Source organism: Haliaeetus albicilla, chromosome 7, assembly GCF_947461875.1.
Source record: "Haliaeetus albicilla chromosome 7, bHalAlb1.1, whole genome shotgun sequence".
In the NCBI taxonomy this organism is placed as follows: Eukaryota; Metazoa; Chordata; class Aves; order Accipitriformes; family Accipitridae; genus Haliaeetus; species Haliaeetus albicilla.
This window is the reverse complement of record NC_091489.1, coordinates 22,728,627-22,746,976: the sequence shown is the minus strand read 5'-3', so window position 1 is coordinate 22,746,976 and position 18,350 is coordinate 22,728,627. Positions and strand designations below refer to the sequence as shown.

General features: G+C 40.5%; 1 protein-coding gene across 2 annotated transcripts; it reads left to right on the top strand.

The window, feature by feature from the left end:
• Window positions 1-683: 683 nt before the first annotated feature.
• Window positions 684-15,990, top strand: TBPL1 (TATA-box binding protein like 1). 2 transcript variants are annotated; one of them, XM_069787275.1, is made up of 7 exons: window positions 684-893; window positions 7,296-7,482; window positions 8,142-8,224; window positions 9,720-9,783; window positions 11,529-11,632; window positions 11,733-11,827; window positions 14,738-15,990. In XM_069787275.1, exons 2-7 carry the CDS (start codon window positions 7,348-7,350, stop codon window positions 14,806-14,808), a joined length of 552 nt encoding a protein of 183 aa, XP_069643376.1. In that variant the 5' UTR covers window positions 684-893; window positions 7,296-7,347; the 3' UTR covers window positions 14,809-15,990. The 2 variants fall into 2 exon arrangements, with proteins under 2 accessions (XP_069643376.1, XP_069643377.1); XM_069787276.1 differs by lacking the exon at window positions 684-893 and adding an exon at window positions 1,100-1,394.
• Window positions 15,991-18,350: the final 2,360 nt, after the last annotated feature.

Below are 18,350 nucleotides of genomic sequence, written 5' to 3'. Positions count from 1 at the left end.
CTGCTCTGAGTCCTAACTAATGATTGCCAGATTGTGCCAAGACCAGCACCGACCACTGGGTTCGGTCAAGGAGTGCGCACGGAGCAGCCAAGCCAGCGGTCAAGTTGCGTGTAGCAAACTACAGAAGTCTGAGGACGAGCAGCCTCACAGAAACGCCAGGGATGTGCCACAAGCGTTCACGCCATCTGGTCTGCAAACTGGATCAGATCTCCTGCCGGGCGGCTGGCAAAGGTGCTGCCTCAGACGGTGTGGTTGGGATCGAGCCTGTATCAGCTGGCCAAAAGCCACGTACCGCGGGCCCACCGGCAGCGGGCGTGCAGGCAGGGGCTTCCAGGGTGGCCCACAGCCAGCCCTCCTGCTCCACAGCCGGAAAAATTTCACCTGACAAACGCGCGGCTCCCCTGGGAGCTCCGAAGCAACGCGGCGCCTCGGGGCCCTTTCACGACGGGCGCCGCGGCGCAGCTGAGGGTAAGAGCCTCCCTGCGCCCGGCCTGGGGCGCCGAGGCAGCGCCAACGGGCCCCAGCGCCGTAACTACCCGGTTAGGCCGCGGCGGGGCAGCCCGGAGCCTCCGGGCCGCCCCGGGCGCTGCCGCCACCCTCGGCCCACCGTGCCTGAGAGGGCGGCAGACGAAAGCGGAAGTGCGCTGCTAGCGCGGCGGCGGCCGCCACCCCCCCTTTCCTCCCCTCCCGCCGCCGTGACTTCCGGCGGCCGCTCTAGCCGGCGCCGCGTCTATGCCCGCGGCGCTGGGGGATGTTTATTGTCGCGGGGAGTCGGCCCAGGACCCGGAACGCCGCCGGGCGCCAGCGGCGGGGCGCCTAGCGACCGGCACCCCGCTCCGCCCCGCCCCGCTCCGCCCCGAGCGCCGCCGCCCGCCCAGCCGCCCGCCCGCACGGTAACGGCTGCCGCCCGCCGACGGGCCGCGCTCCTTCTCCTCCTCCTCCTCCTCGCCGCCGCCGCCGCCTCGGGGGGCCGCGGCCCGGCGGGACCTGCAGCCCCTGCCCGGGGCGTCGGGGGCGGGGGGGGGGGGACGGACGCGGCTCCGCCGCCCGCGCGCGCCGGGGGGGGCCGTTGGGCACCCGCGCCCCGACCGCCCCCCCGCTACCGCCGTCCCTTCCCGGCTGAGGTGAGGGAGGCGGCGGGCGGCCTCCCCCCGCGCCCCCGCCCTGCCGCGGCCCTTGCCGGCTCCTCCCGCCGCGGTGCCGTTCCCCCCTCGGGGCGGGCGGGCCGCCGTATCCGGGAGAGGAAGGGGACGGAGCATCCTCCGGGGGAAACGGCCCGTTCCCCGGCAACCGGCGAGGCTTCCCGGAGGGGCACCGGGCGCCCCGCGCCCGAGCCCCCGAAATAGCGTGCCGGGCCCCGGGGGCTCTGTAACAGCCCCGGCCCCGCGCTGCAGGTAAGGAAGGGCAGGCGTGAGCCGGCGCTGCCGAGCGGCGGAGACCGGCGTGGCTAGGCCGCCTCCTGCCTGCGCTTTGTTTCTGCCGGGCTCGGCGGAGAAGTTTTCGGCCGGGGTTGGAGGGGAAAGCAAGTGATTATTTGTTAACCTGAGTGCTGTGACGGTGGTACGGGCAGGGCTTCGAGTGAGATTCCCAGCAGCGTCAATAGGAAGAGCCGCTTCTGTTCCCGCGGTCCGGCCGTGCAAACGGGAAATGTTTGACCGGGAGGGGGGCACGAGAGGCTTACCTGTTGTGTTAAAATATTTCGTAACGGCAAAACGGATTTTTATTTTTCTGGCAATATTTTATCAAGTTGGAATGGCCACCTAGCCTGTCAGCCCAGACTTTTGTCATACTTACGACGACGTATCGTAAAGACCGAAAGGATTGTTCTGGATGCTTGGCATTCGACTGTTACTGGGTGTTATAAGGGAAAGATGGCACAGAATGGGATGCGAGCGACTCTTGCTTTGAATATGAATGGACTTTTTTTTGATGAGAAAGATTTGAGGAAAAGGGCCTGTTATTAATTATTTAAAAATACGCTTTCTGGGCTTGTTCTGTAAACTGTTTGGCTTTATTCCTGCAGCTGGCTTTGTGTTGGCAGACCGCAGGTCCGCGGGGATGCAGTAGGCTTATCCGAGAGACTTGACAGCAAGATTGGGCATTTGTGTCCTACTTGCTTACGGCATAACTGGTATCATCATTCTATATGCATTGGTCTTAATTGGACAAATCCCTACTTTGACAATGGTTTTATGTGTATTTGGAAATTTTCTCCTTCTCCAAAATACATTTGTTTCATTCTGTGGGAAATAGTCATGACTGTGCAAATCTTGAAAGGTGAGAATATTAGCTTCAAGATGACCTTTTGCTTTAGGGACAATTTAACTTGCCACTAGAGACAACAAAAAGTAAAAGCATGCCCTGCTAGCTCACTGGCTGTACCTAAGAGAGTTGGTCAGACCAGAGGATTTTCTGTACAGACAGTAGTAGCTCTGTTGCTCTCAGTTCTGGGGAGTCATTCACCTGCCACCATGACTGTATATCGTATCTAAGAATTCAAGCAGATTTCAGAGGTCTGTCACCTCCAGCGCTTCATATAGACCTGTTTTCTGAGGGGCCAAACGCAACTCTTAAAAAATGCACCTTCAGTGGAAGGATGTAAGCGACTTTTCCTTGTTCCTGATGGGCTTTATTTTGTGCATTCTCTGTTTTCATGTGGAAACCTCATATGGAGGAGGTTACTGTTAACTTCTTAAAAAATGCTTTTGAAGCATTAGTTTGATGAATGCCTACTGGCACAGTAGTGACAGATAGCCCTTCAGCTGGGCTGTTGGAACTGTTTGTGGGGTTGGTCAGTTGGTTAGCTGCTCTGGAGCAAGGTTAAAAATAACCAGTAGAAGTTGCTTATACTTAGGCTGCTGGTGAAAAAGGTGTTTATTAAACTGTTCTGACATTAACATAACCATTGTTAGATACCCCCATCTACCTTTACAGCTCGGAGTTTCTTGGATCAAAGGTAGCCAAAAGCTTAAAATAAGACTTTGTTTATATACCCCATCCTAAGTGCCTTTCCTCTCTCTTTGATGATGGCGGTGTGGTTGGTTTGGTTTGGAACTTTTTGAAGACAGAGAGCGCTGGCTTTTTTTAGATTGTAAGATTTCAGTGCAGGGTGTTTGTCTTCATGTGTGTTTATACAGTACCTAAAATAGTATGGCCGTGGTCCTAACTGGGGTATGGGTATGGGTAATGCTTTGTTAACAACTTGAGTGTTCATTTCTTCCTCCGAAGTATTTCTTATTCTGGGCAGTTTCTCTAGTTTCAGTGTAGAATACATTACTTTACAGTGTCAAATATCCTTGAGGGTTTTTTTGTTGGTTTTATTTTCATGTTCTTTATTATGCTTTACGCATCTACTTTTTTTCCCCCCTTCCTCTTTTTCCTGTATACCTGAAATCTGTGTTGAAAAGAAAGAACAAACTTTTAAAATTTCCTTGTTAAAATAAAATAATACAAACTTTGCAGAGATGTATTTAAGCTTTTTTTCTCTGTTGGGGTAGATTGTGTTATGCTGGTGCAAGAGAACTTGAAATCAAAGTTGTCTAGTTTCTTGTGCTGGAGAAAGCCATAGTCTAAAAGAAACGCTGCACATATAGACAGGTAAATTATTTTATTTTCAATTTTAGCCTGTTATTAAATTAACATTAACTGGAACAATAAAATTTTAGAAATGACATTTAAGCTGCTAAAATTCAAAGATTCAGATGAGAGAACCTTTGGGCAAAATTAATCAACAAAACCTAAGGTGAGCTCAGTAAAATCAACTTGGGCATTTGCAGATCCAGAACTGGAAAGAACCAGATGTTTGGTTTCTACTTGGTCCCTCTGTTCTGCAAGTGTAACTGCATAAATATGGAATAGTAACTGACTTGTATGTAAGGCTGTTGCTTGATCTCAAAATGTATTTGAAAAAGCATGGGAGCATTATTTTTCCCCATTTTGCAGATAGGAGACAGAAATGCAGAAATTCAGGTTTGGGGAAGTAACATAATGGGTCAGGGCTACACGGCAGGGATACAGTAGTGTGTATCAATAGCATGGAAGACAAGAGAAAACTGGGAAAGAGGAGGATCGGAATGTTGTTCAGGACTCCTGTGTTCCAGCTAGTCATGCTACTGGAGATACATATAAATCAGAGCTTCTGCTCACATGATTCCTATGAATTTGGATTTCCTTGAGACTTCCCAAAGAAAGGTAGCAGGATGTCTTTTCTCTAGATTTTTTTTTTTCTTTGTTGTCAGTACAGTGTGAGACATTAAAATCAACACTTAAGGCAGAGATTGCAATAGGTTATGCTCACTCACTGCTTGGACAGGAATATCCAAGTCTAGAAACATTTTGGCTTACCCAATATTTCTAAACCATGCCTTGGAAGAGGTTAATATTGTATTTGTATACTAAACGGAATGGGTGTATTCAAAATTGTTGACACTTAGATTCAGGTTCTCAAAGAACACGGGTAGTATTTAGCAGCAGCAAATAAAGATTTTTCTCAATACAAATGAGAAAAACTTGGTAATTAATATTAGCAACGTTCAATATTTGAATGAAAATTTTAACAATGAAATGCTTCTGTTAGATCAAGTAACATTAAAGTAGAATAAAGGCAGTTTTCAGTATTTTTACGCTGTATTCATATACTGCTGCTCTAACAAATTATGTCCCTTTTTAACTGAACATCACAAAACATAGTCTAGAATATTAGCTACAGCTGAAATTAAATTTCAGATTAAAAAGCTCCTCCCTAAATTTCTGTTGTCTTGAACTTTCACAACACGGCTAATGAAAACGGGGGCACACTTACTGTAATGTGTAATTCTTCTTCCATTAAAATCTGTGCAAGTAGATTGTACTTCTAATCAAGATACACCATAATTGCTGAAAACATCCTTACTGACAGCTCCACAGCATATTAATGTTCTTTTTTTCCTGTAGATCCCCCTTTAATGATAGATCTTTTCCTTTAAAATAGTAATTTTCCTTGCTTTCAACCCCTTTTTCCTTTGTTCTTAATGAGCACGTGACTTTTCTCCCCCGATCTGTTTAAGACAAGCTATCAGAGTTTTATGGGGACATTTTCGTACAGTATTATGGTTTGCTTAGAGGTTAGCAACCTTTTAAGGGTGTTATGCATAACGATGTTATTCTTTCAGAATGTAGAGATTGAGGGTACCAGTAGAAACTTGCTGATGATTGGGAGACGCTGCTGATAGGAGGTATCTTGTTTTTTTACATGGCAATTGTTCCTGGGTTCCAGTAAGTGAACTCAGCAAGAGCCAGGAGTTGGAGCCAGGGTGGAAAACAAATGCCTCTCTGAAGATGCCATGGGTTCCAGCTCCTTGCTCTGTGCTGGCCCTGCATGCATGCCATTCAAAATCTGCACATGTGCTATCTTTGGATCTGGTGCCATAAATTGCTAACCCAATCTGTAGTAGTCCGTCAAAACCAGATGGAATAAGTAATTTCTAACTTTGAGGATTCATATAATTTCTGGTTTGGAAAAAAAAAAAAAAAAAAGGATCTGAGAATACTAATTAGTTACTGTTTGTTCTCTTCTTTGCCTGCTTTCCCCCTCACCCCCACACATAGCCTTTGGTTTCTCTGGTTTTCTCTCACTGTCCCTGCTGTTTTTTCATCTCTTTTCTGTGTTATTACTCGTCTTACCTTTTCTTATATTAGACAAGCCAACAATTACAGAATAATTCTTTCGGCCGGGAACAAGCTGTGCGGTAGAAGCAGCAACCATCACAGCAGTTGACCCAGTACATTATGTGCATCTGCCTTGTAGTTTATTACTTCTGTATTGTTAGTGAGTTCTAGTCAAAGGTGCACCTTGGGTGAGTTCTCAATTAGAGACTGTGGCATGATGTATAGGAGGTCGTAGTCGGATGAAAATACTGATGATAATGTTAATTTTTTATCTTGAAGATTTCTGATATAGAACATAAGGCCAAAACATTTAAAGTGATATAAATGCATTACAGTCTGTTATGTATATTATTGTTCTTGATGCATAGTCTCCTGCTTCTTCCATGGCAATGACCATGTAGAGCATTTCATATATCTGGATTTTTAATTTGATTTTGCTCTTTGCTTTCTGTTGTGTTCATTTTGGATTAAATACTACTAAAATTTTAGATGAATGGATCAAGATAATATTGCCCCTATCTCTTAGGCTGTGCTCTACTTAGTCTACTTCTCTTGGAGTAAACCTAAGTTTTTTTACATTCTTCTACAAAGAAAAATTCCTGAATGAACTACAGTATTTTGATATAAGTCCTTTTCACTATATACCAATGTTCTTACTTTTTTCTCCTCTCCTTTCCCCAAATACTTCACCTGAGATTTAGTTGAGATGTCTGCTCTCTTAGCTTTGGTATGCTTACAGAAGAGATGTCGGGCAGTGTTGGGCTGGGCTGAGCGGTAGCCCAACAGCCCATCTCGTGATCCTCCTCCCCCCGTTGAGGTGTGTGTTAGGAGTGTCACCTTCAATGTGCACAGGCAGACTGGACGCTTCCTGGCTGCCTTAAGTTTGCTGTGTGTGCACTATGCAGTCATCCTGTGCCTTCACAGGTACTCATGCTTTTCCTCAGAAACACTGGATTTTACTCTGCGCATAAAATACGTTCATTCTATGCAGTGTGAGCAGTGTGGAAGGGGGTGAGAGGCCACTGTGGCTCAGCCCAGGCTGTTGCTGCCACCAGGACATTCTGTATAGTTTGCATTATGCTATTGTATTGGGAGAGATGGGCCAAGAGTGCTGGATGGAGATGGGAAAGCTGTGGTAGCAGTCTGTCTACAGGCTGCAGTTTGTGTAACCCGTGTTAGTTCAGAGTTATTCAGCAGGCTCGTCCATTCCAACACAAACATCAAGCTGTTCAGAATTATCAACTTCAGCAGTCAGAGAAGTGCATTTTCCTGAGGTGTCTAATGACATCCTCAAATGAGCTGAGGAAAGATTATCCACTGGAGCTATGGAAAAAGTTTCAGTAATCTTTACTGTGTCCCAATATAGTTGGTAAGAGTTGTAACATATTTAAGAGTTGTTTAGATATTTTATACATGTATATGTATACACACTTTATTTCTGTTAAGTCTGGCAACATGGCTTCAAATAAATAACCTATTTTCTAGCATACAGGATGCAGACACCCCCCCCTTCCCCACACACAGTTAAATGAGTCAGAGTGTAGTCACTTCTGCTTCTTGTCTCATTTACGAATGAGACGAATATATACAATGGCATTAGTAGGCAATTTTCTACTGCTGTGTTTAATTTTATCACTTTTGTTTCTCAGGATGTGGTCTTCATGGTGAGCTGGTGGCAAAACTGAGTTGTAAATCACCCCAATGGATGCAGACAGTGATGTTGCATTGGACATTTTAATCACAAATGTAGTGTGTGTTTTTAGAACAAGATGTCATTTAAACTTGAGGAAGATCGCATTAGAGGGAGCAAATGTGATATACAAGCGTGATGTTGGGGTAAGAAATTCAACGTGCTTCAGTTATCTATTTTTACGAATGTTCCTTAAGCTAAACATTCTTGTGTCTGATATCTATGTATGGTGGATAGAGAAAAGCATAGTTTTATTTCTGTATTTCTGTCTTGATAGGCATTTAGTCTGTCATACACTAAACGTACAGCAAGGGGAGTGGGTAAATATTGTCGCAGAAGACTGCAACTGTTAAGGTTATTAGTGTGTATAAGGCATGTGATGAGACATCTTACACCTCAGGGTCCGTTTTTGCCTCCCAAAATTTGATGGGTTTGTCAAGAAAATATATATCCTAATAAGGAGTCAGCAATGTGGGAGTCACTGTAAATAGAAAAAAATTAGCACAATGCTTGTAGCTTTCAGCTTTTTATTCAGAGGAAAATACCTTCATTTAATCTGTTTTGTGAACACTGAATCACTGGCTGAGATATTCCACGCTTATTTTGCTCTTCTCAAGAGCTGTTTGTTTGTTTGTTTGTTTTAATTACTGAAAGAGATTAAGGAACAGTTTAAGGCTATCAAAAATAAAGGAAGTATTAGTGTAACAGTTGATTTGTCTAACGGTTGATTTTTTTTTCTCCCAGTATGAAATTGAACTACCACTAATTCCCAATTCTTCCACTTTTATTTTTTTTTTCTTTTTAGAAAGTATTAATGAAGCTTAGGAAGCCTAGGATTACCGCCACAATTTGGTCCTCAGGAAAAGTTATTTGCACAGGAGCCACAAGGTGAGTTCATGAAGATTCTTTCTCTAGCTGTAAATTCTTGTGTATTTTAAAATAGAATGTTGTAAATGAAGAAGATGGCAAGAGGCAGTACTTGCCACTGTTAAGATTCACTTATACAGGATCACACATAGATCTTTGCCAAGCTGCATATTTAGGAGCAAGTTTTCTATATGAAGTGTCTGCCTCAGTGTCCTGGTTTCAGGTGGGGTAGAGTTCATTTTCTTTCTAGTAGCTGGTATAGTGTTATGTTTTGGATTCAGTATGAGAAGAATGTTGATAACACACCGATGTTTTCAGTTGTTGCTAAGTACTGTTTAGACTAAGTCAAGGATTTTTCAGTTTCTCATGCCCAGCCAGCAAGAAGGCTGGAGGGGCACAAGAAGGTGGCACAGGACACAGCCAGGGCACCTGACCCAAACTGGCCAAAGGGGTATTCCATACCATATGACAACATGCCATATAAACTGGGGGGAGTTGGCCTGGGGGGGGATCACTGCTCAGAACTAACTGGGCATTGCTTGGCGAGTGGTGCGCAATTGCATTGTACATCACTTGTTTTGTATATTCCAATCCTTTTATTATTATTGTCATTTTATTATTGTTATTATTATCATGATTAGTTTCTTCCTTTCTGTTCTATTAATCTATTATTATCTCAACCCACAAGTTTTACCTTTTTACTTCCTATTCTCTCCTCCATCCCACTGGGTGTGGCGGGAAGTGAGTGAGCAGCTGTGTGGTGCTTAATTGCTGACTGGGGTTAAACCACAACACTCAGACTAAGGTGAAATCATAAGCAACATCAGTTCAGCCTTCTGGGAGAGCAGCAGGGAAGACTACTTTATGAAGAACATCCTAGAGATTTAATTTGAGAACTCTTTAAGAATTCTATGTTTTTAGTCAGAACTTGAAATTTGGGAAGGAACGACCTTTTTTGAGGGATATCTCCTAGTCTTTCATGAAAACCCACCTGAATTTAATCAAGTTGTACAGTATTGAGGGACTGGAAAGAAGCAAAAGCAGGCTCTCAGTTCAGATAGATCTGAGACTTGCTAAACTCTTAACAGCTGAATTCTTTTAAGATATGTCTGCATTATGGAGTAAGGATAAGGTACGATAGTAAATTTGCATACTTTCTGTATATGATCTCTGTCTCAAAAAGGAAGGTGATTGTTTAGGACGTTAACTCCAGACTACCTGTGATCGTATCTGTTTCTTAAAAGTGTGTATGATCAAAATATGTCTCCCACTTCAGCTGGAGCCAAGTGCCAGGATATTCTTCAAACAGGGTGTAAAGGACTCCATTTGACTATCTAGATAGTTAAAATGTAATACATACAGTAGGATACAATGAAGGCTGTCCATGTGATCATGGTTCATGTGCTACATGATATAACAGTTCACCTTGTAGTCTGAGTAGCTATTGTGGTATGTGTGTACACAAATACGTAGTTTATTTCTGTTAATGCTAGATTCTTTTCTTTCTCCTTTATAGTGAAGAAGAAGCTAAATTTGGTGCCAGACGATTAGCTCGTAGTCTACAGAAACTAGGTTTTCAGGTAATCCTAATGAAAAAGGACTTGTATGACTCAAGCAATGCTGGTAGTCCATTTTTTAAGAAAGAAACAAATATGAGGGAGCATAACAATTTAGCAGTGAGCATGTTTTCGTTCAGATGTCCCTTTTGTGTCGGCATACATTTTCCAGATGCTGGCTAAAGAGAAGCTGTTTTATTTTGTGGATTTGAGTTTCATTTGGCAGCTCAGAGAAGTGCTTCTTCACTGGCTAATGAACAACAAAATTTGTTTAATAAATGAACATCCACAGATGTTTCTTGGATAGAAATTAGAGTATCTTGAAAGATTTATTTGGAAGGAGTGCTGAAGAGTATAAACCTAACTGTCATTTGAACATAGTTTTCCCTCGTTTCTGATGGAATAGCAGATATGTGTCCATCTTGTTAAGGGCAAGTTTGAGCCTCTAATTAAAGAGGAGATAAAAAGTGCTTCTGCACTGTCAGGATGCACAGCAAGAAACAAGCCAAATAAAATACTTAGAATGTGAAACCCCTCTTTTTTCTGGGCTTGGGTTAACATTACCAGTCAAAAACACCACTTGCATTTCATAGTAAATGTTGAAAAACGGCAACATGAATGACTTAAAATTACACATTTTAGTACTCTAAAACTTCCTGGTAGTCAGTTATGCTGTTTACCCACAGTTTCAGTTTACAGACAGACAATTACATAGACACAGTGGCTGTCCTTTGGGAGGGACACGCTACCTTTGATTGTAGTACATAAAGGCAGTGGTGATGGGCTGTTGTGGTAGTGCTGCATCAGACCCAAGCAGAATTTAGACACTCTTACTGTTACGAATGGATACATTAGACCCAGCCTCTTAAAGTTGGAATGGAACATTAAATCACTGAGGTGAACAGTGCTTCCAGGGTGGACACACCAAGTTTTATTATAAAGTGAGTGGTTTAAGTGGAATATATTTTGAAGATTAAATTGATAGTTGACCTTTTATAAAGATAAGTTGCTTCTACTGGTAGTATTCTTCTAAAAACTTTTGACTAAGTAACAGTCATTTTAAGTTTAGGAAATCTCAGAAAATGAACAAAAGTTTATTCAGTGATATTTCCAACACTGACTTCTCAGCAGCGCAGTTGTTTGTTTAGGAATTGTCCATTGACTATTTTATTGTCATCTAAAATGGCTGTGGTAAAGAATAACTGAAAGCCAGTAGTTTGAGCTGGGTTTCAGAAAGTAATGGAGTAGAAAAACAGCTTGCTGTACTGGCCACTGGAGATTTGAAACAAAAAAATTTTCACCTTTTTTCTTATTCTTAGCTTTAATAAAAATGGTGTATAGCAACAAGGCATTAAAGAAGTTTTCAAATTGTGTAAGATTCTTGTAACAATGAAATCTAAGCTTTTTCTCTGCTTATTTTGATGTTGCATGAGCTATTTAATTTAGTTTACTTTCAATTTGGTGGTGTTTGGTACAGCAATATGAGTTGTTTCTGTGTCTCATTCTTAAACTGTGCTATAACCATATAATACAACTGTGAAGTGTCTAGTTCAACAGTTACTGTACCACAGAAGGATAAAGTAAGTTATTTGAGTCCATTAAGTACTGTTTAGATTCCTATTAGAAATGCATCAATCACAAGGTTTTAATTTTGAAATCTCATCAAAATATTCTAATTAGTATTCTAACTTTTTTTTTCTGCAACCCATACATCTGCCTCACTGTAAACTGAATTTCTAATGTCTTTTTTTTTCCTCTCTTTTGAAAAGGTAATTTTCACAGATTTTAAAGTTGTGAATGTTTTAGCAGTGTGCAACATGCCCTTTGAGATCAGATTGCCAGAATTTACGAAGAATAACAGACCTCATGCGAGGTATGGTAGGATTTTAAAGAATTATAATCTTGGCATACTTCTTAAGCTTTTCTTTTTCAATTCTAGATCTATAATTTTTACCTTTTATTTTCTTTTCTAGTTATGAACCAGAACTTCATCCTGCCGTGTGTTACAGAATAAAAACTCTCAGAGCTACCTTACAGATTTTTTCCACAGGCAGTATCACAGTTACAGGTATTTTGATGTCAAAAATAAATATTTAACTTGTTGGGAATATTTAACTTTAGGGCCAGTAGGTTTAGGAAAGTAAGATGTTTGAAATAGTCAAAAGATATGGTGAAGGGATTTTGTTTCCCAGGACTAGCACCTAGTTTGTTTTTGAGTGAAAGTGCCGAAAGAGTTGTAGAGAAAGTGTTATTATTAGTAGGGTCAAAAATTACTGGGTTTTATAGAAACAAAAGTGAGATAAGACTTGAGAATGCAGGTATTTATTGTTTATTTGAATTTTCTTCTTTTTTTTCACCTTCATAGTGCTGTAAACTACACTGCATGTAGCATTAACATCCTTTTCATAAATACGTTTCCAAACTGGAGATTTATGGAAATGTATAGGATAGCATAGCATTTTGTCATAACTGAACTTGACCAATACTTGCAGTTCTTCAGACTTGTGCTCTTTCTCTCAAAGCTCAGCTGAGAGAGAACCACCACCTGAATCACAGGCATTAGTGATTTTTCCCCATCTAATCAGACATATGATTGTCCTGGGTCTTGAAGATGCCATGCCGTGTTTTTTTTCCTCTCTCATCCTAATTTTCATTTTCCATTCTTTGTTATGTTTGCTTGTGAGGTGTCCACCATAGGCTTCCAGATACGAGAAGCCAGTTTTTTTAGAGAATACCCCTTAAAATGGTACAGAACCAAAAAACATCACTTTATATCACTTTAGCGGGAATTCTGTCTTGTGGTTGTTAGAGCTCAGCTACTGGTTCAGAAGTTGGGTAGGGATTTTTATTTTCACATCTTAACTCCTTAACAAATACCTAGGCTTTAAAAGGAACACTTCTCACAGGATATCGGGAGAAGTATTTTTTAAAGAAGACTGCATCAGATTTGGTAATCTGAAAATATAGGGCTAAAAAGAATTTCAAGATAGCAGTATATGTTCTGAACAGAGCAACTGGTCTAGCCAAAACTAGAAACTAAATTTAAAATAAATAAGAAGCTTGAGTATCACTGCAGTAATAAAAGGCTGTCAGCGTGTCTTGTCAGCCTCCTAATGAGTTTTAGCCTTTCTGTAAGATTCTTATTACTCCATATATGAGACAAAATCACTTTCATATTTCCAGAATTGTTCTTTCAAATATGAAGGCAAATATTGTAAACATCAAAGTTTTACTTCCTTCTGGTTTACTTGTTACAGTGAGTTTGAAATACTTGAGACCACTTTTGGTTTTGAAGCCTTCTGTTTTGCCTAGGCCTTTCTTCTAGGGGAAAAAAAAGAGTCCACAGTCTTATGCTTTTTGTTCTAAAAATTTTTAAAATTACTTTTCAACCTTACTCTACTCCCTCTCAAGTGCATTCAGATGAGGTTCTATTTCACCATTCATATTTCTGTAGTACTAGTACTTGTCATGCCACTAACTCAAAGAATTTTATTTGAGATACATAATTAGAAATGTTATAAAAAAATAGGAAGGTGGTGGGGTTTTTTTAATGGGACAAGTATAAAAAGATTTAGAGTTACATTGAGAGAAGAAAAAGAACTGATATGTAATCGGAAGAAGTATTAATTTTTCTTCCTCCAAAATGAGCGATGGGGGGGGTTGGGGGTTTTGATTTGTTTTCTTCTCTTACACTCTCTGCAATTATGATCCAGTTTTTACACTTCTTCAACCCTACAGGGAGTGACATTTTTTTTTTTTTTTACAAGAATGATTTGCCTACTCATACTCTCACTTTCTGAAGGCTTTCACTAGGACTTGCTTTTTTTGTAATAGCGGACAAATTTAAGGAAGGTGCAATATCTGCCCAGAAAGCAAGTACCTTTCACCAGGCTTGTTTTAGGGGAGTGCTTAATTCACAAAGTTTGAAAATACAGGAAGAATCCTATTCCATTCCTTTTTTTTTCTGATTGAGCATGTAAATTAAAACAGTATTTCCATAATTACTTAAATAAGTAACTTTATAACTTATTTAACTTACTTATGATTTGGGGGAACCATTTTGAATAGTTCTCTATACTTGGAAGAAATTTTTGAAGTCTAAAGCAAGCTAAAAAACCACTGAGTTCACAGTCATCAAAGCACGTGAGAAATTGCTGTTTTCATTTATCTACATCACCAAACTTCTGTCCAGGATGAATTTCTTCTGCCATGTTACTGCTCGCTTATTTGGAATCTTAATTGTTCATTGCATAAAATGGTCTAGTACAGTTAGAAAGTGTCACTAGTTCATTCTTCCTTTTCTTTCCCCAAATGTTCATAGATCGTGTTAGATAACCTTCATATGCTTATCCTGAGACAATAACCGTTCCCTGGCTTGCAGGTTTTGTCCTGAGATGAATGGTGGTGCTATTTGCAAAATCCAGACTAGAAAGTAATAGTCTATAATTTTCAAACATAAAATAACACTGCTTGAAACATACTCAGGTTAAATGCAGCATTATTTAGCAGTAGTTTTTGTTGGTAGGTTTTTAAAAGAAGAGCTAAAAGTGGCTAGGCTTTGACTAATACAAATTCCTAGAAGATTAGCATAAGTAAAAGTATTTCTTCTACCTCTGCCACTCAGGCTCTGCCGTATTCTCTGTGCTGACTTTTTAAGCAAGTAAATCAAAAAGCACCCAAGTTGTTATGAAATTAAATGACAGTATTATTTATTTGTAGTCTAGCCATTGACCAGTGTAGAACATCTTGCAGATTTCATGCAAGAGTCTTTTCTTGTAAGTAAAAGTGATCAGAGGAACACCTTCTTAAGTTGGGAGGAATGGGGGAGAAATTATTTTTGTCTACAGTATAAAGTTGTAGTAGCTAAAAATATTAAGTTTATTTTAAAGATACTATTGTTTTAATTTCCATTTCCCTGATTTTTCTCTTCCTACTGCCTTTTTTTTTTTTTTTTTTTTTTTTTTAAAATATGTCTCAGGGCCAAATGTAAAGGCTGTTGCCAGTGCTGTGGAACAGATTTACCCGTTCGTGTTTGAAAGCAGGAAATAAATTTTATAATTCACCACTTGATGGTTAGGTTCCCTAACCAAGCACCTTTAAAGACTGCTGCACATTGGACTAAAAGCAAAAAGGAAAACTGGACCAACCATAGCAGAGGAATACAGACTCTTTTACTTGCTCATGGCTACAGTATAAACTCCAGTTCTTTTGGATTTTACTCTTAACAGTGCTGTATTGTAAAAACGGAAGTTTACAAGATATGAAATTGCTGCTTTTAAAAAGACATTCTATTTATTTTTGCAGTAATTTCTGTGTATTCATAAGCAAAGCTGTCACGATGTGCACTACCTTTAAAACATATTTTTTTTTCTTAGTTTGAGCTTGTGTTTTATTTGTGAATAGTCTTTTACATTTTTGTATGCTGAATATTGGGCACCAAAGAAGCTGTAAAAGTTATCTTTTTCACCTGATGAATGTGCACAAATAAAAGTTTGGAAAATATTTCTCTTCATACCTGTTCTGTTATATTCCTTTCCCTTTTTCTATTACAGTTAAAATTGTATAGCTGCAGATTAATTTGAAACAATGTAAGAATAGTCTTTCGCTGATACCTTCTGTTTCTAATTGTAGTACGTGTAAAACTTTGTGTGTGGGTTAGATTGAAATCTATAGTAGTTACGTATGTTTATCTGAGGATGAAATTTGGTTTGTTCCCAGTTCTCTTAACTACATGCCAGACTTCAAGTATTTTCTTGCTGTTACATGAAGAGAAGACATTTCTAAATATAAAGGTCTACAGCGAGTGTTTTCCTATAGATGATGAGGAAATCTTATCAACTAAAGAAGCTACTGTAGAAAAACCAACTGCCTTGTCCACCTACTGGATGCAAAAGGAAAAAATTACTATGTGAGCTTCGGTTTTCAGGAAAGTGGTGTTGTGCTTCAACTTGAGAAGATGGTATGGTCACGCTAATCCAGCCCCAGCCTATTGCTGAAGGATTAACACAGACCTTTTCTACACTCTTCTTACTGTATAATATTTTCATGACAGGAGCTGCCAACAAGCAATGAAGCTTGATTCTGGCATGTATTATTGGTATTAATCTTGGACTTGGAAGCCAGTAGATGTTTCTCTCAGTAAGTGCACATTTGAAGCAGAAGAGAGGTGAATGCTTAAAAGTAACTGCAAATGCTACTTTTAAAAAGATACAATAAATATGTATAAATGTATGTATGTCTTTTTTCCCTATCTCACTGAAGAGAAATGTAACACTACTATTGTGTGCTGCAGGTAATACACAGTCTTAGTGGGTGCTAAAAAATAGTAAACCATGAGCTGTTACTGTACCAGAAGTCACAGCTGTGAAAGAAAGGTGGAAAAACATCCTGAAGAAGCAACTGCCTAGCGTATTGTATTTAATCTGGCTGAGGGGATGGTATAGAAGTTGGGGCTGTTCATAGTGACTTCATGCAGAAATTATGGAAAGGAAGGAATAGTATGGGAAATGCTCAACCAAACCCCTTGTGAACAAAAAGAAGCAACAATTTGTCACAAGCTTTAAGCAATATGTTCATAAAAGCCCTTTTAAGCTCAGTGTAGGTAGGAAAGAGAGGATTTATAAGCATGAAATTACTAAGCTGAGTTCAACAGTCACAGAATTCATGATAAAGAGCAGGGAAAGGGATGCTTGCTATATGCAAGCTTTCCAGTTCTTATAGAAGATAATGTGGACCTCGGTACTCCTGACACTAATGAGGATTTTGTGAAAAGTCAGAGAGAGCAATGGACGAACCATCATTAGGGAACATTAGTGTATTATTGTTACAATTTAAAAAAAGAAAAAGCAGAAGGTATTGAACAATGAACAAAATTGTAATGGGTTTTCCAGGAACAAAGTGTAGTCCTAAACTGGTGAATGAGGATTTGGCCTTTATAACTACAATAGCTGTCTTAGATTAGGCTTGCCTCTTTTTCTTTGGGATCAAATTACAAAGCGCTTGAGTGCTACCAGTGAAATTCTGGAGCTTTTGTGAAGCATATGTGTCTCCTAAATTTACCTATGGAGAAAGAGGAACGTTTCACTTTTTTCTTAGCACTGTCACGTAGTATGAAGTCTGCCTGTTAGAACAAAAATGGAACATAATAATGAGCTGCAATGTATTAAAATGGGAACTGTTTCAAGTGCTGCTTAGATCCATGCTCGCAGTTTGAGGCCTTCGTAACAATCTGTAAGGGGGACAAAAAGCACACTACTAAACTTCCAGGGTAGTATTGAGAAATAATAATAGCAAATAAAGATTCCTTGAAATGTGTGCTCACCTATCCTAGCTCCAAGGGAGCCTCAAACAAATACTCTTTAAAACCTCTGATGATGAAGGGCATTTGGCAGTGTATGCTTATGCTCAGGGATGTCACTATTTCCCATCACTGCTCTCAATCAGTAGGTCCCCACCTCGGTCTGGAATAAGACTTGCTGCTGCTGCTTATGCATGCATGCATATACACACACACCCCCTTCCCCATCTTCAAGAGTTTGTCTTTGTTTCCTTTGCCGTGTTATGCTGTTTCCACCTAGGCTCTCGCTATCGACTCCTGCAGTCACGATGTGGACCTGAGGCCAGACAGCATGCCTCAGCATGCTAGCTCTCACCTCCAGCGTGAGGAGCGGTGCTTTGATTAAACTTACCTGTCAATCAGCTCTTCCTCAATGGCTGTGTTTTCTAGAGCACTGTTCATCTGTCCCTGGATTCTCCGGGTAGATCCCATGCAAAACTCTGCACAGTGCTCAGCTGTGGCACTAGCAGCGCCATAAAAAGTTTATTTCACATTCCTTAAAGAGAAGGGTTGGTTCTATTTATACAACCTACTAAGGTTCTATTTATACAACCTACTAAGAGCTCCTTTTTGCAGTAGAATGATAACTCTGACTCATTGCTGGCTTGTGAGTTGTCATAACCACTAGATCTTTTCCTGCAGTTTCTAGCTCCATTTTATCATTCTCTGACTTGCAATTAGCATTACCAGAGAAATTTGCACTTAGGCTTTCAGAACTGTGTCCTGCTTTTTTCGGACCCTTCTCACAGATTTGTGAAGCTCTGAATTCCAACCCAGTCCCTCCCAGTTTAGTATTGCCTGCAAATTTAATAAGCATATTCTGTAATCCAATCCATTGCTGAATAATTTTAGAGCTGGGACAAATTTTTTTGTGGAGTGCTTCAGAGATGCAGGAATGTGATTTGTAAGACGTGTCCCTTTTTTCCCTTGTATTTTCATAGTTGATGAGGTTGTGATTGCCAGTGCTATGTCATCAGATGTGCAGGCTTTGTTATAAAAGACCAGTACAATCAGGGCTACGTTTATAGGGCTATATAGGGCTAAGTCTGTAGGACTACAGTTAAGACTATAGCTGATAATGATTTAAAATGTCCTTGACTGGAGCATCATCACCTTTTGGAGGTATCTGAAGCTATTATGGTCTGTGCAGTTAAACCAGTGTTGGAGCTATGCCTTATTCAGAAAGATGGAATTTTTACTTACTTCTGTATGCACTAAATAGCTGCACATGGGGAAAGTTTAGAAGAGCTCACAA

What these genes read in the sequence shown, in the direction of transcription:
- TBPL1 (XM_069787275.1), top strand. Translation starts at nt 7,348, where the DNA reads ATGGATGCAGACAGTGATGTTGCATTGGACATTTTAATCACAAATGTA. An exon ending in TACAGAAACTAGGTTTTCAG is followed by an intron (nt 9,784 to 11,528) that starts GTAATCCTAATG and finishes TCTTTTGAAAAG; the next exon opens with GTAATTTTCACAGATTTTAA. An exon ending in AGGCAGTATCACAGTTACAG is followed by an intron (nt 11,828 to 14,737) that starts GTATTTTGATGT and finishes AATATGTCTCAG; the next exon opens with GGCCAAATGTAAAGGCTGTT.